This window comes from Coturnix japonica, chromosome 7, assembly GCF_054131305.1.
Source record: "Coturnix japonica strain WE chromosome 7, WE-NBRP24, whole genome shotgun sequence".
NCBI classification, from domain to species: Eukaryota; Metazoa; Chordata; class Aves; order Galliformes; family Phasianidae; genus Coturnix; species Coturnix japonica.
This window is the reverse complement of record NC_140669.1, coordinates 29388520-29416484: the sequence shown is the minus strand read 5'-3', so window position 1 is coordinate 29416484 and position 27965 is coordinate 29388520. Positions and strand designations below refer to the sequence as shown.

The 27965-nt window shown below is 45.3% G+C and overlaps 3 protein-coding genes across 13 annotated transcripts in view; 1 reads left to right on the top strand and 2 right to left on the bottom strand.

Moving 5' to 3' along the window:
• Positions 1 to 22361, bottom strand: part of NAB1 (NGFI-A binding protein 1) — a 51565-nt gene extending 29204 nt beyond the window's left edge. For 3 of the 4 annotated variants that reach the window (XM_085552817.1, XM_085552819.1, XM_085552821.1), the window contains exons 1-3: positions 17067 to 22361; positions 8153 to 14607; positions 665 to 6991 (exon numbers count right to left, since the gene is read on the bottom strand). In XM_085552817.1, the coding sequence (XP_085408943.1) occupies positions 665 to 682 (18 nt within the window). In that variant the 5' untranslated portion in view covers positions 683 to 6991; positions 8153 to 14607; positions 17067 to 22361. The remainder of the gene's footprint in view (positions 1 to 664; positions 6992 to 8152; positions 14608 to 17066) is intronic. The other variant, XM_085552818.1, reaches the window with a different exon arrangement.
• NEMP2 (nuclear envelope integral membrane protein 2) lies at positions 10730 to 21661 on the top strand. 4 transcript variants are annotated; one of them, XM_015867880.2, is made up of 9 exons: positions 10730 to 10840; positions 12365 to 12480; positions 13558 to 13786; positions 13965 to 14037; positions 14993 to 15086; positions 15737 to 15851; positions 16469 to 16694; positions 18331 to 18507; positions 19696 to 21661. In XM_015867880.2, the coding sequence occupies exons 1-9, from the start codon at positions 10753 to 10755 to the stop codon at positions 19919 to 19921; spliced, it is 1344 nt and encodes a 447-aa protein (XP_015723366.2). In that variant the 5' UTR covers positions 10730 to 10752; the 3' UTR covers positions 19922 to 21661. The 4 variants fall into 4 exon arrangements, with proteins under 4 accessions (XP_015723366.2, XP_085408948.1, XP_085408950.1 ...); XM_085552822.1 differs by lacking the exon at positions 13965 to 14037; XM_085552824.1 differs by lacking the exons at positions 13965 to 14037; positions 14993 to 15086 and having other exon boundaries at positions 12365 to 12589.
• Positions 22057 to 27965, bottom strand: part of MFSD6 (major facilitator superfamily domain containing 6) — a 23420-nt gene continuing 17511 nt past the window's right edge. For 2 of the 5 annotated variants that reach the window (XM_085552814.1, XM_085552816.1), the window contains 3 exons: positions 26355 to 26635; positions 24425 to 24443; positions 22057 to 24208 (listed from right to left, as the gene is read on the bottom strand). In XM_085552814.1, the coding sequence (XP_085408940.1) occupies positions 24198 to 24208; positions 24425 to 24443; positions 26355 to 26635 (311 nt within the window). In that variant the 3' untranslated portion in view covers positions 22057 to 24197. Of the gene's footprint in view, positions 24209 to 24424; positions 24477 to 26354; positions 26636 to 27965 lie in introns of all 5 variants that reach the window. The other 3 variants (XM_015867872.3, XM_015867871.3, XM_015867874.3) reach the window with 2 other exon arrangements.

Here is a 27965-nt window from a genome sequence, read left to right as displayed (position 1 = left end):
ACAAGTGCCACAGACCTCATGACCTACTCCCAAACAGCATAGAAACTTTAAGAGGACCCTGGGAATCAGCCTGGCTTACAGCACGTGGCTTTCAGTCCCTATCCCAGCACTTAATGATGTTATCACTTCCAGATGAGCTGGAATCAGGTAGATTTCACAGAGTTTACATCATACCAAAGACTATGGCTGTTATGGCCTTCACTACCAGTTACCACCCAGGCTTCGCAAGGAATAAGTTCTGATGTCTTCAACATTACCAACTCAGATGGCCTTACATCCCCAACAGCAAGAACCAGCGTGTTTTCCGGTTGCTGAGAAGTTTCACTCAGCACCACGTGGCTGTGGCAGCCCTGCCATAGTGGCTGAAGCCCCCTCCCTGTTTGTGGGGGATCCCAGTTCTCATTCAGTGGTTTCTGCTTCAGTCTAGTTCAGACCTTGATCAGAACTCTTATGAGCTAGCATTTATTCTAGATGGCATAGCTTACCTACATGCACGTCCCTTAAGGGGCACACTGTGGCCTTGTTCTGATCCTACCGACAAAGGTCCTGTTGGCTTCCCTCGAGCAAGGAGGGCTGAGAGGCACTGAATTTCTGGTTTATTAATTGCCTGCGTTTCCAGTTAATCCAGAGCTGTGGGTGCCAAAACCTCAAGGGAGTCACTTACCCTCATTCCAAGTATCATTTCAACCTTTCTGATGCCAGCAGAAAATTAATATCCTTCGGAGACAACTTCAGGGCACTATATAAAGAAGAAAACAACAGGGTCAGAATGAAAACTAACAGTTAGTGATAGCAGATGAAACACTCCCATCAGCTGTTTTTTTCAGTAGCTGTTTGTTACTTCATTTCACCCACTTCCCATTGCCTCCAAGAGTTATTTCTGAATGACCTGTTTGCCACAGATTCCCTGAAGAGGCATAACTATTTACTGATCTCAGAAAGTCCCTTGCTAGTACGGGTACCTATAATTATTCATATATGATCCTAAAGTGGGCAGCTTCTCATCTTCCAATTAGGTTTTTTCCATGGATGACCAAGAAAGAAACAACTCAGCCATACAGCTTAGTAAAGCTTTTGCTCTGCAGCTCTTTAAGCCCAGCACCATGATGACAGGTCTCTCTTTCTGTCCAAAAGTGAGATATCATTTATTTGACCTCTGTGTGTCTATCAGAAAGCACCTGGTGGCTGGGACAAGCACATGAGACTCAGGGCTCTGTGACAGGCCTGTGGCTTGCTCTGCATGAGTCTGACATGGGTGGGAAAGGTCATGTCCAAGTGTTGAAGTAAGATGTACACATAACCTTCTCAGTGGGGACTGCTGAGAAACAAAGCAGAATGCACGTGGTCTCGTTTGAGTAATACATGGATAGCTGCTAGGTTCACTTCCCCTACAGCCCTTTCTGCTTTCAGAGTATTTAGCTGAATAAGAGCAATTTTTTGCTTGCTCCAGAAGCCTTTCCCACTGCCAGACCTACTTACAGTACCGACAAGACCTAGCTCATCAGGTTAACACCATTCATTTTCCACCTTCAGAAGTCCCTTTAAAAGGAAAAACAAACAGAAGAACCCAATGTGGAACCCAAAAAATGCAGCATGAGAAATCATCAGAAATCTGAATCATAGAATGTTTACGTGCTCCAAAAATGGTGACTGAAATAGAAAGTGAGGCTTCTCTTTCTGATTCAATGTGTTTATGGCTTGTGGTAACAAAACCCCCTGCAGATCATTTCCATCCGATTCCTTGGCATTCAGAAACTCCTGGTCAACAAAGAATGCAACATCTGGCAAGTTGGACCACTGCGTTTCAGGGTAAAGAAACTAACAAGAGAAGCATCCCAATGATTAAAACTGTAATAACAAGTAAACATGGAAAAACAGAATGGAAGGGAAGTGCAGCACTTACCTCCAGAACCGAGCGGTAGTTCCAGGTAGCTTTACTCTAGTAAATATTCAAGACCAGGTTGGACAGGGCCCTGGGCAACCTGATCTAGTAAAGGTGTATGTTTGGTGGCCCTGCCAGGCAGGGGGGTTGGAACTACATGATCCTTGAGGTCCCTTCCAACCCGGGTCATTCTGTGATTCTGTGATACAGTTATCCTTGTGGTACTGGGTCAGCAGCACTGGTAGATGCAAGCATACAGGAGACACCATATTGCTTCCCCCCACTCCTGCCTACCTGGCTGGGCAGCTGGGCCAGAAGCTGGTTGGGTGGGATCACAGAGGTGCAGTTTTGTCAGCAGGAGGCTCGGGAACAGATGAAAGCACTGGTCCACCATCCCCAACATTCCTGCCTGAGAAGTTGAGCTGGTATAGGGTGGGGAAATGAACTGTGACAGATAAAGGCGAAGTATTAAAATCATCACTTGCCTGGAGGAATAAAGAAACCAAGGAAAGGAATAGCGACTCTCCAAGGGATCAAGCTGCACACTGCTCCTTTAGGGGGGCAAGCTGTGATATTTCAGCCTTACCTGTTGAATTTGCACCCAGGGAAATAAAATCTAGATGAAAACAAGGGTTTTTTAAAATTATTTTTACTAAGCCATCACTCAGCATTCTTCATCTATGATTTAATAGCACTTTTGTCATTCATAACTTTTCAACCAGAGGGAAAAATGTGATAGGATTTTGCATGACTCAAGAGTCTTATGGGATGCTTTAAAACGGCTCAGCTTTCAGGCTTTTAACGGTGTTCAAGCGTAGCAAAAACCAGAGTTGTGTAAAATGGTCTGGGCACTGGGCTTGCATGAAGAGCACAAAGTATGTTTTGTGCTTGTTAAAGGTGATTTTGTTCTGAAAAAGTACTTGAAGCTGTTCCAGAAAGCCTGGCAAATATCACCCGGTTAAGCACGAGCACAGAGGTTACTGCTGTCTTGGGAATGCTCTCAAATATTTGCACAAAGCTTCAAAGTTCTTTGACTAACCAGTTATAAAGATTACCTGAAGCTTCCATACATGGCCACAGCCACATAGTGCCTCTTGCAGATCCCAGGGACAGATTCTTAGCTGCTATGAATCTGCATGGAGGCACCAAAAGCTCAACTGCCAAAGGTCCCTTGCATTTATTTCTAGCATCAGTTACCATACGGGTTCTCTTTCTGCTTAGCCTCAGTCTGTGCGTCCTTTCTCCTGCTCCATCATCACCTGAGCACCAACACAAAGTGCATCTCCCCAGTCCCTGGAACAACAGCATACAGCTTTCTAGTTTGCAAACACCTGCACTGTTATCCACGCTGCCAGCTTCAGCTGAGGACTGCAGCATCCTCACAGGCAGCGAGGTGTCATAAGGACAGACAGCAGCAGAGAGCTGTTCCTGGAAATTGTTCTTTGGTGCAACTCAGAACAAGAAAACCTGCTGCTGAGATGCAGAATAGGAGGCTGCAGGCTTGCAGTGATGGCACCCGAAGATCCTGACCTCTCCTTCCTTGGGCAGAACTATTGTACTGCTGTTCTGAGTAATCCCTGTACAAGACTTACTAGCAGTAGCAACAATAATAATAAAAACTTTGGTTTCTGAATATCATTCAGAAGGGAAACATACCACAGCTGTCTACTTTAGAAGTGCTGGGAAAGCTTGTCATAGCTCAGACTGAAAGTATTAGGCAGATGTGACCTTTAATATCTGAACTGCCACGAGGCAGGAAATGGCATTGTTACCTAAGCAAAAACAGCCCACAGCAGTTCAACAATGAGCATTAGGGGCCACTTCATCCCTGGGGCAACACTATGTGATAGAACCCTGATGTCAAACTGGGGCTCCAGTACCTACAAGTCCCATCCACAATAGGTACAGTGTGGTCCTTCATCCCAGGAAGAGCACATGCAGGTGATGCAGATGCTCAGACATCCACAGGAGCCCTGTGCCAGCCACCTGCTTCACCTGCTCCCCATCACATCATTAAGACATAACACTCAGGCTTTTGAAGATTCCTTGCTGAGCACAACTGCATCAAGGACTTGGGAAGCCTGTAGGCTGAGCTACACTGAATGACAAACTGAATGAAATCTAAGAAACTCTGCAACACCTCAATATTTGAGGCCAACTTCCAGCACCAGAAGGTTGCGGTGGGCTGCACAGCAAGCAGGGAAACCTGCGGATGAATGAATGGACTTGGTACCGGCAGGGTTAGAGGGAGCAGGAGGGAAGGTAACGGGGAACAAGTTCCACATTTCAGCAGAGACAAGCATTGCTTCACACTGACCTCACAGAGTTCTTGTCTTGGTCTTAGCATGCCCAAGATCCCCTTCATCTGACATGGTATATTATGCCTCAGATGAAATCCTTCTGTAGAACAATACACACACACAATGTAATCTGACATTATTCCAGTGCTACAGGGAACATCTTGAACATAACTGCACCGCATGGAAGTTGACTTGCTGTGTGAAAAAACAGACCAAAATGCTTTCACAACAAATCTGTAAACACATTTATGCTCCCAATAGCCACAATAAACCCAATCAAACAGCCAGGATTAGTGCTACCAACTCTAACTAAGGGAGTGAATGGAGTTTTTGTTGCATGAAATATACGAGCTTTAAGGAACAACATACAGCCCCAGGCCACCGAGTTTGTAGGCAAACCCCACTTGGGAGGACTGGCAGCCAAACCAAGACTCCTTACGTTCTGCTTGCTGACATCCTGTCCTCACTGGCACTGCGCTGCCTCACCTCCCTATTCCAGGATGTGGCAATACAAGGGACCAGTTGTAAAAGCCGAAGTCTTACACGTGGAATAACTTAGTTCCCCAAGTGCTGTTCAACTCCCCTGCAGTTCACAAGCTGTTAAATAAAATGCAGTTAGTGATAATAACCACACTTCTGAAGCCAATTAATTAGAAGACCTGGTTCTGGTCTAATGTTCTGCTACTAATTCACTGAACACACACAGCTCCCAAGGAAGACGATTCTTTCAGCCAAGAACTGAAAATGTTCTTTCCTGAAAATGCCAGTTCAGGGCAAGCACAAAATGCTGCCTTTGCAGCAGAAAGCACCGTGTATTGCAGCATCACAGGAGCAAGCATCTCTGTGCAGGGGGCACCGCTTAAGCAGAGCATCATGCAAGGTTTGCATGGGCTGTTCATAATGCTGGAAACATACTACTAACAGTAATAACAGCACAGTATTTACAATGCTACTGTTCTGCATCTGGGTTTGCAGAAGGCTCTGCATCAAAACCATCAAAAAATTAGAATCTCGTTGGTATTTCCCACAAGGGAGGAACTCCTCTTCACAAGCAGGCTCATAGAAGCAGAGCTGCTGGCTCACATGCCCACTGAAAGCACATCCCCTGGGTCAGCCAACCACAGCCCGACAGCCACAGCCTGATGGTGGAGCTGGTTTGGTGCTCACCTCTACTCCTGAGCATCCTTACTGTGCCTTAGCCACATGGGTAAGAGTTCAAAGCTTAATGGTTAATTACTCTTTGAATAAACAGAGCGTGGTGGCCCCACACGTGTCCCACCCCTCTGCTGCATCAGGACACCGCTGTGTTCAGCCCGCACGGTGCTATTTTTCCTCCACCTGCTCAAACTCTGGTCTTAAGCAAAGGTAATTGCTACTATCTATGCCCACAGGATAGCAGGTACCAAAAAACAACTATAGGAAATAACTCAGAATTAAGGGTACGCTAGCCTGGGCGTCTCTAAACCTTGCCTTCCCAAAGCAAAAGAGAACCAGCTGAAATGTACCATGATGGATTCTAGCACTGTTGCTTTCAATTCAGCTTGCTTCCTGCTTTTCCCCCTAAATGACGCACCCGCACTGTGCTGATTCCCAGAGACAGATCCCGAAGGAGCCCTGGGCTATGTTATCTCTGCAGCTAAGAAACTCCACCTCTGGGCTTTTGCTGCTCCTGTATGCGTGTGTGATGGTTAGTTAGCCCCTCCACAATACTTTTATTTCCTCTATTCTTCTGCAAATGTTCCAGGCTTCCATTTTCAGCAGACACAGCCATGGTCTCTCAAAGCTATGACTCATAGCATAAGAAAGTGATGTAACACCCAGCTCGAATGCCCAGCTGGGAAGTCAAACCAACCAAGGAGAAACATGTGCCTACACAACAAGGGCCAACGATTCTGAGCACCACAAGTTTCAGTCTCTTAACAGCACTTTAAAAGCATTCAGTTCTCAAAAATAGCCATACCCTGCTTTTCTATGAAACAAGCATTCTACAAGCAGCCCATGCCTGTGCACGATCGGGTTAGGAACACAGGCTGGGAGATGCTGTTCCCTGGGTGGGCAGGGTGCTTGGGACAGGGAGCAGTAGAGCTGTGACATCCATCACCTTCCTGCACAGGATTGTCTCTGGGGTGATCCTGGCTCAAACAAATGAAGAAGCAGGTGAGGGATTCTGGCCTGCTGGGTTTCTTTTGGCATCTAAGCTGTTCAAGCCACACCTGTCTGGCTCACACACATTGTTCAAATGTTTGCAGACCTTTGGACACTTTGAGCAACAGCGATTAGGCTGGAGCACTTCATAAGTGTTCCCAGGTGTCTGAGTTGTTTCTGACCTCGTTATTCTGCAGCTGATTTGGCTTATGAAACTGGCAAGGTCCTCAGGTGTGTTTGGTACTTGGAACTTCTTTGAAGCAGAAATTGGTGCTTGCAAGCATGTCTGTATTAACACAGAAAGCTTAGAAAAGCTATTTTTTTTTCTTTCCCCTCAAGAGTTACTCCTTTGCTTCCATCATTTGGAGCAGACCTAACCTGACCTGCCCTTGTCCAGAGCCCATGCCTTACAGGAGCTTCAAAGGCAGCACCTCCCTCCTGTCCTTGCCACTGCATTAAGTTACTCTTCCTTACCTTAGCAGAAGTGCCAGAACTGAGAAGACTCACTCTGCGAGAAGGATGGAGAGGGGAAATAATTACTTGATATTTGTTTTGTTCTTCTGTGCTTTCCTGAAGCCTTTCTGGCCGCTGCCAGAGACAGGAGCCCAGGCTTGTTCATCCTTTCATCTGAGCCGGCACAGCGAGTCCGATGCTCCCTTTACTGCTGGAGTGAAAGAAGAAAAAACCCAATTTGTAATCTTTACAGTCACTTAAATCCCCAGTTGTCAGTGAGAGTTAATATCAATACCAGGAAAGGCTGAAATGTCTGTAGCAAAGAACATTTGTGAAGGTCTATTTGAGGCACATCCTGCATTCCTCAAGTGTCAGCAAGAGCGGCAATGACTACCAGGGGCAGGATGACTGTGCATCCTGGCTCTCCTCACTGAGACGCTGATGCACGCTGTGCTGTATCTCACATGGGAGAGCCCTCGCAGCACATCATTTCTTGTAGGGAAAAGTACTGGAAGGCCCCCGTGTGTATCACACAACGCAAAGCCATTTACTGCACAAAGCCACTTACATATCTTTAACAACCTCTCAATCCCCCACTCTCCTAGTCCTCCCATGATTATATTTGCAGAAGAAAAAGCACATCAAGCAAAAACAGAAGAAAAAACAGACATTTAATAACCTGTATGAAGACACGTGTACGTGGAGACGCATGTTTGCTGTCATAAAACATGTCAGATATTTTATTTTGAACATGAAAGAGAAATTCTTCCTCCCTCAGATCTACCAACCATTAGAGCACCCTGAGCAAATGGAGGAGGACTGCATCTGAAAGCAGCAAAGAGAAATGTTAATGGAGCCAGCAGTGCTGGGTGTGGAGGGAAGGAATGCCAGAGTGGCACATTTTGCTGTAACAAATAGCAAACCTGGGAATCTCTTGCAGGTGTGAGGAAGGATAGAGGGTATGCAAAGCCAGGTTGTGTAAAGAACTGCTGAACAACCCAAACCAGACAGGAGCAAGAAACATTACATAGCCTGAAAATGCTTGATTGAGGGCGTGTTAAGAATAGGCAGACTGAGCTGGACCAGTCTGAGCACGCACAAAAAAGAGGAAGCAGCAAGATAGTACAAAACTGACAGGGTCAAATGGTATACGATGCTCACACGCTGCCTTTGTGTTGTCCCAGGAGTTTTAGGAAGGGCTGCCCTTCCTGGGCCTTCATGATATTGGGGTAGCTTACATAGCTCTGTCTTGCTCATCATCCTCTCTGAGAAAACAGTTGTTTCAAATACTAAGAGCCAGGCTGTAACATGGGCGGCTACAAAGAAGTCTTGAATTCTGTCCTTAAAACCTTGGCTGAAGCAGGCTACCAACCTCCCAAGCTGGTCTCCACAGCAGAACAGGCTGACCACAGATCACTCCGCTCAGGGCATTAACGTGAAGGACCGGGTTACAGGCAAGCAACGTGAAGAGGAGTTGCCTCCAAACTTCCACACGCCTTGTCTTTGGCTCGGGCAGCAGGTACACCAACAACTGCAAGAGTGAGATTACAAAGCAATAGGGAAACTTAATCAGAAACTTCACAACTTTCCTCAATCTCCAAGTGCTCGACAAGCTGCTCTGACAACTCAGACATTAATCATGAAGGTAGTTGAGCGCATCAGGGATGGAATTTAATTTTAGGAATTAAAGAGCTGCTGGGAAGAGAGCAATTCTTTTCACATTTACTTAATAGTGCTAGCAATTCATTTCTCCAAGAGCGCTCTGTCAAATCCCACAACAATTACAACAGGCTACTATATGAACGTAGTAACAAGCAACAGTGCTTAATACGAATATAAATCTGGAAAGATGAGACAGACACTCACACACTTACCCACAAGCAACACGCTGTTCCCATGGCCTTCTTTACAGAACCATACCACGTCCTGTGAATTTCAATAGCAGACCCAGAAGACTGATTTTATCTGTCAGTTCTCCTTTCCTTACAGGCTTTCAAGATCTGTCTTTTATTCAATCGCAGTTATTTGGAAGGATGTTTTAAAGGTCAAGACAAAGAGCGAGACCTACTTCCCTGCAGGACAGATGCAACAAGAAAACCTGTGCTGTGAGGCCATTCTTGCCTTTCTGCTCTGAGCAGTGAGGGCTCTTCATCACCAATGAAGCCTCGGGCAGGGCTCTGGGCCTGCCAGCAGGGATGCCAACAGCAGTGCTCAGTTCTGTGATGTGGTTATTTAGCAAATGAACTCAGAGCAAGGATCACCAATCTATTTACCACAGGGCACCATGCAATCAAAAGCAACCAATTGATTTTGTTAACTGCTTAGCTAGGCTGCACATAAGCCAGTGGCCCAGGAACCCCAAAGAGCTGCATTTGGAGCCACCTCCTGCAACCACACGCTGTTTTCTAGCGTTCCCAGCCACCAGCCTAGTTTATTTATCACACGTCTTTTCAGAGAAAATATCTTTTCCTCACCATACAGCACCAACGTGTGCTTGCTCACATCGGTGCTACCATCTGCTTGTCCTACATTGAGCAAAAGTCCCTTGGAAGAGAATACAACTTAGTACAGGACTTTGTTTATAAGCAAAGAACCAGCTGTAAACATGCCTTCTCTGTTCTTTGTGATAGACATCATTTCAAAAAGATATAATCAACAATATTTGGTAAACAGATGTGTTTAGATCGTTAAGGTTTTCAATTCCCTGGTATAATGGGATGAAAAGTATTGTGATAATAGCAAGATGGCAAAGCTTATGGCTGAACAAAATGAAAACAACCCAAATACAACCAAAACAACCAGAGAAATAAAGGAAAAAAGCTACTTACCCTTGGAAAGCCTCAGGTAGACAGGAAACCACCTCTGATAACCCTTAAATGAAGTCTGGGAAGGGATGGATCCTGGCCCCTCCCCTTCTAATCACTCCGATGCATTGCATGCACCTGAGCTCCCCTGTGCTGGCCCAGCCTTCCCACCAGCTGCTCCATCACCACTTCTGGCTGTGACCCAGCATTCCCACTACACCTGGTTTGCTGTGATGGTTTGAGTCCAAGCACAGTCTGAGTGCCCCCATCACCAGGTGCCCTGGCTGTCCCTGCACTGCAACACGGTGTCACAGCAGGCACATTTGTTTATAAAGTTATTACAGAGCCTCATGTTTTACTCTCAGAAGCTTTAGCTCAAAGGGCTTTATGAGCCATGCTCACCTTTCCACACTTGTTTCCAGTGCTCTTCAGGAAGGATCTTAGAAGGTTGGTCCTCCCAGGGCAGGGTGTGAGCACAGCACCCCAGCAAGGCAAGGCCACCCCATTGCACCACATGCAAAGCCTCCATCACCTTAAGAGCACCAACGCACCAATGCTTCTCTTGGTGGATCATTCTTATCACCGAAAAAACAAGCAGGTATTTTGCCCGTGAAATGCTTCAAACTAACGCGCTCCTGTTAAAAACAACACAACAGCTGGAGATGAACAAAACAGTCTCAAATGGCTCTTTGTCTAATTTTAACTCTCAGAGACCATTTACATCAAACAGACAGACAACATAATGTACCCGGTAATAAATTGCATTGTTTGTCAGGGTACTTATGGAACAGGAATTATTTGCGTTGCCGGGATAAACATTCAACAGAACAGAAATAGTGTGGAGCTATTTCAGAGGGAATACGGCGCTTCAGCAGGAACCGGAGGCACAAGCAAAGCACCATATAGATGCACTGCGTTATTCTGACTATGCACGGCCTGATTGTGGGGGGGTTGTAAGGGTTGTATCCTGCTTAACAGAGCGACCTTCTGACGTCAGGAGGGAGAAAAACAGACAAAATGAAGCGTCCTGAGTCATGGGGAGCACACGCTGGTGGCACTGCTGGGGGCTGTACTGAGGGGAGCAGCGGGTGGGCGGTGAGCATCAGCCCTGCCCGCCCTCCGGCCCGCCCTCACTCCGGGCCGTTAGAGGCGGAGCCGCACTCACCGCATGGGCCCGCGGCGGCCGCCCTGGGCCCGGCCGGGTCTGGCGCTGGGGCTGCTCCTGCAGGCGCTGTTCGGGGCGGTGCCGAGCGCAGGTACGGGCCTTCCCTCGCTGTTGGAGGGGCCGCGGGGCTGGGGGGGGTCGGGCGGGGCCGGGGGGTGAGGTTGGGGCCGGGGCCGCCTCCGGGACACGGAGCCCGGAGCGGTTTGTCTCCGCCCACCCCGACCCGATGCTGCTGCGGCTCCGGTCCTGCTGTGCTGGGCCTGCTGTGCCGGGCGGGGCTGGCTGACCCCCGGGGTGCGGAATGGGGGCTGCGGGGGGAGCTCGGTGCGGCTCTGTATCTGCCGTAGCCTGCCTCCTTACAGCCCTGAACATCACTGAGTCGGGGCCTGACGGAGCAGCACTCAGCCCATCTGAAGTACTGCACTCCCTGCCATGGGGTTTGGGATGGATGACAAGCAGTCGCTCCAAACTTCACAGTATAAGTGCCCTCACTAGAAGATGAATGCAACACACTTCAGCAGCATCACGTGTAGACACAGTCTAATTCTGGAACGGCTTAATATGCTTAAATAAGAATATGCGTGCAGGAATTTTTAATTGGTTTAATTAAATTGTTAAGAAAATAATTGAGGCTGGGTTTAGCTCCATACAGAGCTGGGGCAGGCCTGGACCTGACAGCAGTATTCCCTTGTCCAGACCAGGTTTGCACTGGAGGTTTGCTCTGGCCAAGTGCTTACATGGCTGTTCAGACACCAGGAGACTGTTTCAGCAGTTACTGCTGAGCTTGGCTTGGACTTACGTTTTCTACTGAGCCAGCTGACTCCCTCTGTTCTGATCTGCATTCATTTGTTCTGCTCTTTAATTACCTTCCTGGAGCGCTGCAGTAAGGCACTGCAGGGCAGATGTTGGTGCACAGATGGGACCATGTACCACTCTGCAAAGCCTGTTCCTTGCATGGGTCAGGGCCCTTCCTCCCTAAAGGCTCAGGGGGTCTCTTAGGTTGCAGGAGAGCTGCACTGTCCTGGTCTCCTGCCCCCTGTGAGCTGTCAGCACAGCTGCCACACTGAGATGTGGCTGGACCATGTCAGGAGAAGGCAGCTGCAAGTAGAAAGTAAGAACAGTTATGTGCTTTACCACTACAACCGTGCTGGGGGGGGATGAGTGCTGTGTGGTCAGCACAGTGCCACATGCTGGATGACCACAATACAATGAGCCTGTTTACCTGCCTGTGCTCCATTCAGCACTGGGAAAGCATCAATGACAGCAGGGCTACACCCACATGCACCAGCAGGGAACTTGGCCCAGGGGCCTGTTCCTGTGCCATGAAAACACGGGTAGAAATGCCAAGCTTCCACTGATTGCATTGCTAAAAAACCTCACCATGCATTAATTTCTTTATCCCACCCCCGAGGTGTTGCAGTTTAGTTAGAGCCTCAATTACTTGATTAGACGTGTCATTTGAATTCTTGTCTCAATCACGCTGAACATGCTACCCTGCAGCCTAGGCTTTATGTTCTGTTATCTGCAGACTGCTTGTGATTTATCAAAAGGAAGAAAAAAAGAACATTACATATTTCTATTTCATACACGTTTCAAGCGAACTTTCCTTCACCAGGGGGAAGCTGTAGCCTTCTGGAAGAAGGGAACGCCATCCAGAAGCTGCATGAAGACTGCTTTTGTTACGTGCAAAACAGGGTCATGCACTTACAGTACATTTGGTCGACTGTTCAGGTAAGAGCTCCTGTAGGGGACCATCCACGTGTGCCATCCACAGCCCCTGGCCTCTGCCCACCTGCATATATGCCCGGCTGACAAGATCAAAGCAGCGCCTCAGAGTGCAGTGAGTAGTTTCAATGGTGGTATATCAGAAAGAGCACCATAAAAGCACAGCTCAGTGTTGCTTCACTCCACACACACTGAGGTTTGCTGTCCCCTCATTAGGAGGATGTCAGCCAGGCTCACAGCATCACAGGAGGATGCCAAACACACATTACAATCTGTAGCATCCCTCTCCTTTCCCTAATATAGCATTATTATCTACAAGGAAAGTAAGCTTAACTGCTTACAGCTCCAGAGAGGAACAAGGAAGGGTACGAACATCCACAGTATAAGAACAAAAGGTGTGTTAGATTGTTACTCTGAAAGTCAGACAAATGCTGTTCTGGCTGCTTTTTCATTTGGCTCAGAACATCATGAAAGAAACATGCTTAGTAATAGCAGAACAATACGGAAACCTCATGCCACGAGAGGCAATAACAGGTTAAGGAACAGGCAGAGTACATTTGGTTCTGTTTTTCCTGCAGAGCTGTCAATGGACAAAGGAAGGAAGCAGTTTAGCTAGAGAAGCTGGCTCAGACTTGGAGGTGGAACACGTCTTGGTCTGTTCTTAACCTCTCTGTCCCTAATACAAACATGGCATTGTTACCTACCAGAAAAGCAAGTACAGGTTGTTAGGTTAAATGGGGGAATGTGAAATAGAATAACATCCACAAAAGGAACCACGGGTCTGTCAGATGCTGGGGGTTTTGTTAGACCCATGTGTGTGGGCAAGTGTGATGGTGGAACCAAACCCACAAAGCCAGATGGGCTTAAGGCCTCGGATAGAGCTATGTTGACATGGATTTCTCTGAATCACACTGTAAGGCCTAAACAGTATTTGCATACAACTAATAACCAATATTAAACAGCTAAAAACTGCAGTGGCGTTACTTTCAGTGCTGATCTTCATTAGTGTTACAAGCTGAGCGTCTCACAAAAGAAACCCCACAGTGATTCTGAACTACAACTCTGCCTTTCTGTTTGATTTAGGTGAGAATTAACAGCACAGAGGCATTCAGGTTTGTGCCTATTCCGGAAAAAAACAACTGTAGGGATTCAGAAACTGTCTTTGAGTTTGCTGCCTGCGCCATCCAGATATTCTGGCGACAGGAGACATCTACAGAAACCCTCTTAAAGGTAAAGCAATATGGAGAGGACTTCTGCTTCAGAATACAGCCCTTCAAGGAAGAACTGTACACCGTGAGCCTAACACGAGAAAGTAAGTAGAACAGCTTCCTGTGTGCATTACAGATAGATGGGTATTGCCAGCACGACTGCCTGGACCATCTCTTCTGTAACAGGCCTGAGTCTTGTCTGCTGATATTGAATATAACCAGTGTTTCAGAACCAGTTAGTCTAAAGCCCCTTTCTGTTTGTTTTCTTTTTCCCCTTTTTAGTGCTAGATGGAAAGCTCTTGTTTTTCTTTGTAGCTGGAATTTTTCTGTTCCATTTTGCAAACAGCCTGAGCAGGTGAGTACTGGCTGCTGCCTTTTCATGTTCTTTCCCAGCATCTGTGCAGCTTTGGTCTGTTCTCTGAGCTGAAGGCACGATTCTCTGGGAAAGTGAAATAAGGAAATGAATGTCTATTTAAATATACATTAAATAGATGAATATATGTTACATGTATTTATACCATTTGTGTGATGAGGTCATCTGGGGCCTGGCCTGCCTCCACCTTCATGCCAGCCTTTCCTCACCATGCTTTGGATGCGCCCTGTAAAGGAGGATACTCACTGGCATAGCAAAACACCTGAACCATAACTTCAAAGCGAAATGAATCACAAATGAATTGGCAGGAGACACCTTCAAAACCAGCAGAGCAGCAATAGTTTCCAGACTGAACCAAATCATATTTTTAAGTCAGATTTTTTATCAACACGTAAACTAAGAAAAAATTTGCCCTTTTAAATATATGAGCCCATTCTTGCAGTACTGAAGCATACAGAACCAGGGTGTACATGAGAAAATGATGCAACAAAAGTTTATCGTAGCATCCTCAGAATTGGAGGGGACCCTTCAAGGCCACCTGGTCCGACTCCCCTGCAATAAACAAGGACACCTACATTAGATCAGGATGCTCAGAACCCCGTCCAGCCTGACCTTGTATATCTCTGTGGACAGGACATCCCCCACCTCAGTCTGGTAACAGTTTCAGTGATCTTATAGTAGTAATTGGGATTTTTTCTTAATTTATATATATATTATAAAATATATTATATTATAATAAATATTATATTATATATATATATATATATATATTTTTTTTTTTTACCATGAATTTAAAATCTAAACCAGGCCTATTATCTGTATAACTCACAGTCCTGTTCTTAGTGAAGATCACTGCTGTCCTTACTAATGTTGGCATTATTAACCACTCACTACTTAGAAAATACTTCTTACAACCTTCTCTCTTGTTTTCTTCCAGGAGCACCAACTTCTTTTACCTGTCTGGAATAATACTGGGCGTTCTTGCTCTGCTAGTTTTTGTCCTGCTGGCACTTAAAAGATTTATTCCAAGGGTAAATCCACATTTGTAAAACAAAATAGTAATAATTTTTATCATTATAGTAAGAGGAAGTGAAGAGTCCAAGGCCAGATTCCGACCTTGCTCTGTATGGGGAACTCCACTGAAAAGGGTGTGGGAGTCAAGTAAATATAATCGGGTCAGAATCAAGTTCTAATTGTCTTGCTGCCAAGTTTAACTGGAGAGTGTTGATGTGAGTTTATTGGACTGGAGCTAAGCTTAGTGTTGAGTATATGAATCAGTCTAAATCACAATGTAATTTTAGTGGCAGCTGGTACCGACTTTCTTCCATTCAGCAGGGAATTAACTGCAAGGCAGATGTGAAATTTTCCTTCACCAGGTCTTGATCTCCATGCACTGTTACAGTATTGCTGAGGTATGTTAATTGAAAATACACTTCAGGAAGCTTAGGTCGTGACACTGGGACACAGCAGACAAAGACAAGAGGTGCAGCTGCTCTGTTTAGACTTAATGCTGTGTTCTTGCAGCAGAGCACTGCGTAGTTCAAGTCTGACACAGAGCAGAAGCTTGCAGGTCTGCCAGAACCACATTTGTTCTTGCCTGTGGATTCCTCTGCACACAACGGTGCTGAGTCTGACTGAGACTTGTGGCTTTTTCTTCTATTTTTCTTTTGTCAATTTGCAGCGCAGTACCTTCTGGATACTACTGAGTGGCTGCTGGATGTCCTCACTCTATCTTATCTACTGCTTCAAAGAGAACATGCCGTGGCTGTGGTCTGAACAAAGACTCTATGTGTTGGGTAAGAATATTAAACTGAACAGTGCACTTCTGGATAATATAGCGGTTAGATGAACACCTGCCCATTAAGATTAAAAAGAAGTTAAGCAACTCATTGGTGGGTTACTTTTGTTCTCCCAACCCATTTATGCTCTCATATTCCTTAAGTTTCTAAGTCACTCAGTAAGTATTCGCTCACATCATATCATTAAATAAGGAGTTCGATTGAGTGGGCCAGGAGCAGCTGAAACAGCAGGCTTTGCATTAATGTCTCATTGATTTGCTATAATGTACTCTCCCTGTGACAGCAAAAGGGCAGCTGTGATGACTTTCATTTTGCTGAATCTGGGAACTGGATGCACAAACTGCCAACTGGTTGGCAAATGTATTGCTCTGGCACCTGCCTCACCTTTCTTGCATGGGAGAGAGCTCATGTGCAGCTCTTCCAGCATTATCTAATGGCTGCACATAGATCACTTCATAACCCTTTAGAAGGCGCAGTTCATAATGCAGGTACCTACAAGCACAAAACCAGCACACCGTGCTATGCAGCAGTTGCGAGCTTACTCATCCACCTAGTGAAGTTCAGAAGGGTAGTTTCCACCTGTCTCTTCATGACACTGTTTCCTGTTTCCACAGGGTATTTTGTGGCCATTGGAACTATCAGCTTTGCCACTTGCTATCAGCACGGACCGCTTACCAGCGAACTGAGTATAACCTTGTTCGCATGGACGCTGCAATTAACGGCCTTTGTTTTTATTTACTGTGGTGTCACCATACCTCAAGTTGCATATGCAATAATAGCAGTCATGCTCTGCTCCAAAGGCCTGGGATATCCCATCGGTGCTGCCTGGCACATAGGCAGGTGTGTATGTATTAATGAACATCCTGTGTCCCTTTAGTGCTAGGAAACATTACCGTGCTCCGTTTATATTGTGGCATTTGAAGTTGGAACTGCTTTCTCGGCGTAGATCGTAGTTTGCTAAGTACTTCTCTTAGCAATATGGGAACAACATGTTTGCTCATCCTTGAATTTAAAGCATGTTTTATCACAGATGTAACACTCAAATGAAGATTCTCACAAGTCCTCACAATTTACAGCTGCTTGTTCCCTCCTGTGATGACAGACTCTTTAGTGCAGACTGTTCCGCAGCTGTAGACTTACACTGAACCTCTAAGAGCCACAAACAGGCCAAGGTTAGAACCAAGTTAATGAAAACCAAGAGAAGCCACTTACCTGTTAGTCTCACACGGCGCTTAGTGTTTGAAGAACATACCGCTCTGCTCCTCTGCTCTTTCCAGATGTTGCAGCACAGCCTGGGTCCAAGTAATTGATGTTAGTTAGAATTCTTCATTTATCAAGGGCCGATTCTGCCAGCAGCTGAGAAGCAGCCTTTCAGCAGCAACACAGCATCAACACTTACCTGATGTAAGCAAGTTTTGCTTGCTCTGCAACCACTAAGATTTGACTAGCAGTTCACAGAAGTCACAACAAACCTGTTTTACCGCTGAACACTGCAGGTTGTTCTCCAGGTGGAACCCCTTCTCATTTGCAATGAACTGATGCTTTCATAGAACCAAAGAATACTGAACTATGGCACTACAAATCTTCCTACAGAGAACAAGAAGGCTTTTTTTTCCCCTCTCTTGAAACACTGAATGGTAGCACCAAGCATTGAGGCCATGATGCCTGATACACAGCTCAGAGCAACAAATTGATCATGATTGTTAAGTATCTTGCTTTAATTATTAAGATTAGCACTAATCCCACTAAGCCAGCAAGACCTTTGGCATTTGACTTGTCCAAGGGCTGCAGTTCATTCTTGCTTTGCAGGGAAATGATGGGGAAACCTGAGTGCTGCTGGTTGGAGCAGGTATTACATACAGAGCTGAAGGTTTTATGGGCATCCAGCCCTTGCTTATCTTAACTCATGACAACATTTAAATGGAAAGCAGTCGACAGAAGGGAACAGAACATGGCACGCTTTCTAATTGATATCTAATTATATTATACATATACTACGCAGCAGCTAAAAAAACATCAGATTGTAAACATTTTGGCCTCAAGACTACTCAGTTTTGGAATAAGAAGCAAGATTTAAGATATCTAGCAAACAACATGAACAACTCAGAACAGAGCATTGCTTATCTTTGAATTTAAATACGCATACTGGGTTTTGATTCAGCCCGTGTTTCTGCAGACTCATTTCACATGCTGCACCTAAAAAAGGCTGAGCAAGTAGACTTCTCTTCTGAGCTTACAGTCCATGCTTAAACAATAAGGAAGCCTCATTCTGGGGAATGCTGGATGAGACCTAGAGTAAGCAGCCTTGCAAACACAAAACTTCTTGTCCTAAAACACTGACACAAGCATGTAGCTTTTCTTCATAGGACAAACATGATTCAAGCATGTTCTCAGCAGATAGTAGAGAGAAGGGATGGGCTGTAATTACCTACAAGAGGACTTCAGAAACGCTAACTGCTATTTCATTTCATTCTAGAACAATGAAGAATCGCTTTCAATCCCAAAAGTTAGTGGTTAGATGCCTTACAGAAGAAGAATATCGAGAACAAGGTGAAACTGAAACTGTCAGAGCTCTGGAGGAGCTGCGCTCGTCCTGCAAGAACCCTGACTTCTCATCATGGTTGGCAGTGTCCAAACTCCAGTCCCCACATAGGTAAGATAATGTGGCTTTTCTAAGAAGGGAAACACTTGGTTAGGCAGCAGACTCACATACTACTTCAGGCACTATTCCAGGTGAGTTTATATCTCACATGCAATAAGACATGGGGATAGTTTTATCTACTTGAGTAATGCAGTCTGAAGATACGTGCTCAGACGTTTGCTGTGTTAAGTTCTTCGACTGCAAGTCTGCACAGTGAAGCAAACCTACTTGAAACATCAACCAATACCTAAGACTGCAAAATAACGGGGTCTGCACAGAGCAAGCAACTTAAATACACTCTTTATAGCCATTACTTAGTTAATATCCTTCTAAGTTGCTCCCTATAAAAATACAAAATGATAAGAACCAGCACAAGTCTGACTTTACATTGAGTATCCCTTTAAACTTCCTATGGAAGATGGTTCGGCACAAGGCAAATCTATGAAACAGATCCAGCCCAACCCTGTTCCCCATATAGACTTACAGTGCTTCCAAGAAGAGCGAGGTGACACCATTCAGCTTGCAGAAATGTTCAAGTCTAAAATGTAAATTATTGATCAGTTTACCAGCACTGCAGAATGTAGCTGCAGTTCCTTCTTCTTACATTTCTCTGATGCTGTCGACACTTACCCAGGTGTCAGAACTGCCGTCTGTTCCCATGAGCTTGCCAGAAACCTCCAGCTCCATTCTGTATCTCCAGCATAGCTGTCCACTGAAAGTAAGATTTGCAATGAACTGAAATGTAGGAAGGGATAAATTGGTGCTTTGTTCAGCTGAACCTCCCGTTTGGAGTTGACCTGGAGTAGCTGCAGTACTCCCGGTCTACAGCTCAGTTGACCAAAAGCAGCTATCTGGTGATACAGATGCTCACTCTGAATTACCCCATAAGCATTAAAGAAAGAATGAAGCCAGATCTCACTTAGTCACAAAACTCTGCAGGTGCCCTCCAGAAAAGCAAGAGTTACTTGTGTAGGAAGGACTGAAGGCAGAAGGAGAACAAGTCTTCAGGGGTGTCACCAGCCTTTTGTCACTATTTACTGTTTTACATGGCACTGTCACTCCTGCTCCACCTTTGAGGTTGAGCTGCACTGTCTCTAGGTACATCCTCACACCAGCCTCACTTCATTGGCTGCTTCCCCCACACTTGCAGTATTTTTTCCATTTCCTAACTGATGCTTTCTCCCTTTCGAACTCTGGCAGGTTTGCAGGTTTTGTTCTGGGATCTCCTCACGTCTCACCAGCAGAAACAAAGGCGCACGATGAGGAATACGGCATTGGGAGCTCCTTCCTGGAAGAGCAGCTCTTTGAGACAAGGACAGAGTCTGAGCGAGATGAGATGACCGGCTACAGCCACGAAGATGATGATGAGAATGAAGACGAAACACATGAACAAATTTTATTTCCATTTGCTACTGAGCTGCTCTGAGCTTTGGAAACTACCCTAAAAAAAGGGAGAGAAGGGAAAAAGAAAGACATTGATCCCACAAAGGAAGGCTGCAGACCAAGAACTCATTTCTGGGGATTCCTCGTGGATGCTTGGGGACAAATGAGCATTTTTCAATAACTGTTTCCTGCATCACTGATATTGCACAATTAGAGCAACAGAAAGAAACCACGGGGACTGCTCAAGCAACGAGGATCTCACGCTATCAGTACTTCAGCCGGGATGCGTTGCTTATTTCCAGAGCAGGTACTGACAGCAGCCTGTCCCACCACAGGGCCTTCTTTTGCCAAGGATACTACCTCTGAACAGAGCATCTTGGCCTTGCTCATTGTCAAGTCCTCTGTGCTGAGCACTGGCGGGAGAGGAAGCCATTATTAGTGCTTTACTTTCATCAAGTACCCTAAATATTAGCAAATTTCATAATGTTCTTAGTTTGCTGATAAATCACTTCACTGCTCAGCTGACTTTTCAGTGATAGAGCTCTACAGATTTAACATAGCTGAGTGACATTTGTTGGCACTTCTGGCTCACATTGCTGTCTGCTAGCTTCACTTTGCCTCCCCCCCTTTTTGTTCTCAGCTCCTCTTACCCTTCAAACTCCTGCCTCATCTTTCACCTGTCTGCTTTTAATTGTTCTATTCCTGCACTCTGCACTGGGGTTGTGCTGTACCTCATTTTTTTTTTACACGTCTTTGTTTCTTCACACACTCTTCTTCCCTATTCCACAGGCTTTTCTTCTCCATCTTTGACAATTGCAGGAGGTCCCCCCAGTCCATCCACCTGCAGAGGTCATTCTCTTCAGTTCTTTAGACTATCCTGCTGTCTTCATCTATGTTTTCCTTTCCTGTCTCCAGACTGCAGAGAGCACAAGGCCATTAATTCTCTCATCACCTGCAGAATGTATCAAGCTGTTGAAGGGCTGTTCTCTTAGTGCGCCCAGTGATGCAGCAGGACCTCAGTGGTGCACACCCTATAGTCCATATCTAGTCAAGGGAGAAAATGTGATGCCTCTCTATTGTGGCAGAAATAAGCTTCTTTTAAGTACACACCTACTTGTTATACAGTAGGCAGAAACTACATGAAAATAACCTTTTACTTACATGATAACTAAACAGAAAAGCCCAAACAAAACTTCCCTTTTTGCTGAACTGTGAAAGGACAACACACCAGGTGTGGTGGGGAGGGAGCAAATGCTTTCTTGTACTCACAGAATGCAACACTTGGGTAAATGCTATACAAAGCGGAGCAGGAAACCACTAAGCTCATCCAAAGCAGAAGTGCAGCAACATACCAGAATGATGACTTCTTTGTCTAGCTGACATAGCTGATAGTGACCTGAAAAAGCCTCCTGAGTCTGTTCCAACATTGGAAGCGTTTCACAAACAAAGCCTTCCAAAATGAACTGCCGTCCCTCTGCCCTCGGCCAGCAGTGAATTGACTTGCACAGCGGTGCTGTGATGCACAGAGGTTACACAGATGGAACAGGAACTACCAGCAAGTGTTACCCAGAGCTCAAATGGAAAATCTGGGAGCAGAGACTTGATGTTCATCCACTGCCTTAACTATGACAGAAGGCTTCTGCCCTTAACAAGGGGCAAGTTACATTTACCTCTTGTTTCACCACGTTAAGACAGAAGTGTTTATTTTGTATTCATGGCACACCATACTCCATCCACTGCCTTTTACTTACAGTGTTTTTTAAATAAAAGTACTTGTCCAAGATGTGGTTCTCTGCCCTTCAGCAGTCACTCCATTCACAACAGCAGGTACTGCAGGACAAGGAGGAGCCGAGTGAAGGGGTGTGTTTATGTCCTCAGCTTTCCTACCCCACTGCAGGCTGAATGAACCCTTAATGCACGTTAGCTGTGGCCTCCTTGCTGCAGCATCTCCTCTACCTTCACGCCCATCTCCCTGGAGGAGCCTGCCATTCCATTTCTCCATTCATGACAGATCAGAGCCTGAAAACAAAACTTAGTTCCTAAGATTTCTCTTCTTTTAAGGAACAAACTTGATGGGAATTAATTCTCACTCAGTTAAGTTCTGTGCCGGTGGTTACGTTCACTGCAGGCACCACAACATGAACACACGTAATAAAAGCTCAAACCGATGCCATTAAATACATTATGGATAATTTATATTTCTTAGCACAGTTTTTACAGTTTCACAAATATCAAAACCCAGTGTACATGTCCATTTTGCAACACAGAATGACGATACAATTCCAAAAAGAGCAGGCATTTCAAAGGAACAATTCCCAAGTGTAAACACAGTGTACAAGCTCTTCACCTCACAATCCAGGTGCTATGCAGTAGAAGCCGAGGTAACACCGTACAGCATGAACTCAACAAATGGCTGCTTTGTCTCAAGATGGTTTTTAGCATCCTTCTGTCCTGTCGCCTGTTCAGTCATTGAGTTGTCCCCCAGGTTAAACAAACATACAATAAATACATTTCTGATTTTAAAGGACACTTGGACAAGTCATGAGGATTTACGTGAGTACAGTACATGGAAGTTCAAGTGCAAAAAAAGTAATTAGTGGCTAGTCATCGATGTTTCTGATTATTTCCTATGGTGCTGGTCCCAGGCACTGCCAGAACACGGGTTGTTCTAAAAGCACAGCTAAAGCACAGCTCAGCTAACTGGATGGCAAAGCAGGTGAAGCTGTGTCTGCCCTTTTCCTGCTCAGCTGCTGCCATCGTCCTCTCCCCTAACCCCATGCTGCCGCTCACCTTGTCCCTGTGTCACCGCACAGGCCACGTGGTCCAACAGCATGCACCATCCTGTGCAAGGCTGACACTGACATCTTCATGCAGGGCTGAGCGGTACCTACTTGAGTCCTGCACAAGCTGAGCGCTCAGAAACTCCCAAACACAAGCTGTGGGTGTAAGCAAACAGGCCAAAACACTATCCTGACTAAACCCCTGGCTCCTCCTTGAGCCCAAGGATCTCCCATCAGCAGCAGCTTTCACTACGCACCAGCCAGGGAGCTGGCAGTGGCTAATAGCGAACAGTAAGTCCTCCAGTGTCTCAACAACGGGCAAAGGAATTCCCAAAACACACTATTTCATTTCATATGCTTTGACCTGAGAATCTCTACTTGATTTCTGCATCAACAACTTTGCCCCTGAAACTCTGATCATTACTATTATTAGGTGATTCCTGCCCACCCACCCCCTTTCCCCAGGCACTTAAAGCTTGCTGTCTTCTTAATAAATAAGCACAGTAACTACACTTCATTAAATAAACCATTGTCAAGATGACAAAATAAATAACAGAAAAAGAACAGCGTGCCCAATGAAACCTTGATCAATCTCCGGTTGTGCAATCTTGATCAGAGATGGTTGTCTCAATACGTCAAACCTGAAGTTACCCAAACACACACGCACACACAATGCCCAAGTGAAGGGCTGCAAGCACTCTAAAAGCCTTCTTCTAGCTTTTCTGCTTCACTAAAACACCACTTCCAAATCTTTCCTTTGCAGAACTAAACCGTTACGTCAAACAAGATAACATCAGCTTTGAAAAACATATTCTCTGAATATGTTTTATTGATCCCATCGCTGTAATACGAAGCTACGCTTGCTAAAAGCTATTCTGTCTCTGAGAAATCTTTACGGTTTTACACCACTTCTACATGTATTAGATCCATGATTTTTAATACACTGTGCAGGGAAACCTCAGTTTCTCTCTTATTAAGTCTTTTCATTTTGACTCATGAAGAAATCCAAAGCAAAAAAAATCAGGAGCTGACCAAGTCAGGCACTCTGGCCTCACCAAGCCAAGAGTGAACTCTCCTTTTTCTACACATTGCAAAGAAATCTCATAGCACTTGGCTAAGCCTTAGCAAAGCAGCCAAGAATTCTTCCTGCATTTAGATCCGACCACATCACTTCCCTTCAGCGCTCCAAACTTCTTGCTTCCCTGCCCGTGTTGCTGTGTGTAGTCATGTGAATATATTTTATATAGTTAAAAGCTTGCACTGCATCACATTATGATCATTAAGATGAAGGAAGTCCTACTTTTGAGCTCCTACTCCAGCGTTTCCCAGGTGAGAAGCAGAATTCCATGCACTGGATTTGATAAGATGAGCGCATCTCAGGGTCCCGCGGCAGCAGGCTGAGCATCACGATCCGACGCCACGCGGTCGCCATCTACTTGGGGATCTGATGTCGCTGTTGGTGTTGAACAATTTCTGGACTGCCCAGAATCTGTCACTGTCGGGGGCTGCGTTTCCGAGCCGGCCAACGCACTGCTATTCTCATTGATTTTCTAAAGAGAGGGGAGAGCACGGCACGCAACAAGTGAGTACAGGCACACGCAGCACTATCCCCAGCAGATATCCCCCCCAGTGCATTCAGGCACTTCTGGAAAGTCACAAAGCGCTCACTTGGAAAGCTCGCAACGTAACAAACCAACAAAAGAAAGAAAGCAAAAGTAGCGCATGTAAATCCAGATGACACCAATAGCAAGCAGACGTTTGCTTACCTTCCATCTCTTTTCCTAACTGCGCTTCCCCAGGAAGCATGCAAAAAACAAACTTGGTGTGTTTCAAGGGAAAAAAAAAGCAATTAACTTGATTTCAGTGTTCAGACAAGAGCATTATTAGGACCAAACAATTCTGCACATTTTGTTTCAAGCTCCTTACACACAACTTGCTTCAGCAGCTCCTTCCCTCCCCCATATACCCTGCAGACTTCCCGGATGGCAAAATTTTTGCAGTGCTTATGCTGCATTTCCACCCAGCCTATTCAAACAGGCCTTGCTGAGGAGCATGAGAGCACATTTAAATGCCAGGTACATTCATTCCCTGGGATCCAAACAACTGAAACTTCACATTACAAGATGACTCACTGTCTATAAATATTTGTTTTGCACTGAAGAATAGAGAACACGGCAACAAAACCCCTTTGCTTGGAGGACAGGTGAGCAGTAGCAAAGATAAAACCAAAACCTCAAACCAGAACAACGAAGGATTTTTGTCACTAGTTCTGGTTTCTGTGCATTAACCTTCCTCCCAGATGATCTACTTGCACATGCATTTTTAAGGAGGCTATTTGCCCAATTTAGTAAGAGACTTGGACAGCCTTTTCAATAGTTGCATCAAAATTCGGCACAGTCAGTAAGAACTGTTTAAAATCAGCACTGTATTTTTACAGGAGGAAAAAGAACAGTGAAGAGACCACACTGTACAGAGCAACTAGTGAGCCTTAGAGGGCACAACAGCACGTGTGGCTGCTTCATGGAGCTCAGTGAGGTGGCCAGCAGTGTCAGCCAAGTCTCTCTCACCCACCACACAAGTACAAAGCTTCCCCCACCATGCCCACTGATGTTCACTCTGCTTCAGTCCTTCTCTGACTGTTATGTGAGGACAGCCTACATGAGGCAAGACCCTCAAGGATGCTTGCCAGGGGGAACCAGAGCCTTGTCTGTACAAGTTACTTTGATGTCAGACATCCAGCGTCTCTTTGGTGTCACCATAAAGAGAAAAAACACAAAGAAAACCTCAGTCCTTACCCCAGGGCAGTTCAAAAAAACCCCAACCAACCAACGCAGACAAATTAAAGTCAACCTGTCTGTGAATACATTTGCAAATATAAAGACAAGTAAGAAAGGCAGGAGAGAACTGACCCAGTGGAATCCCTATACACTCAGCTCTGCTGAGTCACTGTCCTACCTCAAGTTGTCCTTTTCTAAAGACAGAGCTGTGGAAAAATCATTTCTGTGTTTCCTCCCACCAGGTAGGTAAGACAGAACTTCACCTACTCCTTCCAAAGTGGTAAACACAGTGGCTTTCAGATGACCCTTGCTGTTCTAAAACCTGCACTGACACCCCCCTGCTTTCCTTCAGCAGCACGCTTCAGCTCCATTCTGGACTATATGGGGGAATAGTGTCAAGAGAGGACCGCCAAACAGACAGGTTAAGTCCCAGAATGGCTCTCATCTTGTATAACTCCAGATAAATCAGGGATGAACTTCATCTGAACTGAAGGCTCAGTATCTCACCAGTAGTTGTCTGGAAATCCTATTTCCACTACAATGTGGAAATCTAGTAACATCACCCAAGGAATCAAAATAAATATCACTTAGTAAATTTTGCAAATGCAAACCTGCATGTTGCAGCTAACGTGAGAACAAATGCAAATTCACTGGAACTGGAGGATATTTAAGCCTGCAAAACAGAGCCTTGCTCCATGTCTCCCTCGCCTATCTTCAAGAAGATGCTATGTGCAAAAACAGTCAGTCCTGCTGTAGTACACACAGACAACAACTCTATTTCATATACTCTTTCAGCTACTGCTTCCCAACTCTGAATTTGCTATACACTGACAGAGAATACTTGCCAAGTACTAATACACTTCCCCAGCTATAAAGGATTACAAGCACCCACCTACTGGTGAGTGCAACAGAAATTTACCTGCAAAGGCTGATTCTCAGGTACAGGGTGGGTTTTGGATAGCTTAACCATCTCCTTTATCTGGTAGACAGCATAAGCTAAGGTGACCCAAGGCGAAGAGCTGACGCCCCAGGCAGGCTTGTTCACATCCTCCTGTTCCTCCTGGTGTTTCGTTTTCTTCAGAGGCAGCCTGGGCTCCGTCCGAGGCATGACATCTTCTGACTGCTGTTGCACAAGGTCAATAGTTGCTATGGGAACAGGACTGGAAGGCACTGGGATCCTTTCTGCCAGCATCGACTTCTCTGAAGTTTAAAACAAAGTAATCACCAGCCAGATCCAACAAGCATGGAAAAAAAAGGTGAAGCAGACAAAGCACGCAGTGATTGTGCTATCAGTGTTCTTATCTCTGTACTGAAAGCCGAACACAGGCACAGCTAGCCAGGAGCCAGCCACACCATAACCTAATCAGGGAAAAGCAACTTCGATGCTGTCCCTACAAGCAAAGCTGCTCTGCAGCTGCAGGGAGGTGTGCAAGCTGGCTGCAGGAGGGGCTGGTGAGCACGAAGCAGCCCATTTGTTCCCTGCCAGCCATTAGAAATATGGTACCTGGACACTCAGATGTAAAGTCTCAGCAGAGCTTCACACCTAACGTCATCTCATCATCTGAAATAGTACTCATTACTTCCTCAAAGTACCATAAAAAAAAAAAAAAAGACGACTGTTGTGACCCTACCCGTTGTGTTTCACAATCCTGTAGAGCCAGAGTATTTACACAGAAAAAGTAATCAAACAGATGGGTAGGAAGTATTGGATATTTTAAGTAATAGCTGTAGTCTGTGAGTCTGTAAAAAGCACGTATCATACATGCTGAGAAAACACCCTGTCCAAGTATTTTACCAATTCAAAAGGTCTTGTTTCCAAAATGATAAAACCAGGTTTTGTTCCCAGACTCCTGGAGTTGGGTATTTTAAACAATGGCTGCACGTCCCCCCTCTGGAGCAGAAATGAAGAGGCCAATCCTGCACACGCTTCACCACACACTCACTGCTTTACTCATACAACTGGCACTGCTGAAAGTGACCCAATTACTGGCACACTTAAAATACCCACTCTTAAGATGGGGACAACACCTATGAAATGAACACCAAAGACTGAAACAAACTAGAGAGAGTATGCCATCAGAATGAAACTGTTACACTGTAGTTTCATGTGTAATTAACCAGATCTGGATAGGAAATTGAAACAGCAAATATCCTTCTTTCTACCCTTCTATTTTTCTCATTATCATTTGAATAAATATTTGAATACCTCAGTCCAGGCAATGAAATAACTAGTCAAGGACAAGTCAGTTTACACTGCAGCTAAAGGAAGGTACATTTTATTTCCTACCAAATTCACGCTGCAAAGTAACATTTGGGTAAAAAGCAGCATAACAACTCACAAAGTTGCAGAAGCACCACACAGTTCTCTTGTCTCAAAAAACAACAAATCCTCAGCTTTGCATTAAGTTTTGCTTTGCTCAGTACCCAAAGATGGAGATTAAGCATCCATTGGGAGATTGCTCTGAGGTCAGAAAATCACAGACATAGCTACAAACGCTGCTGTCCTCTGATGCCATCTCTACCATATCTT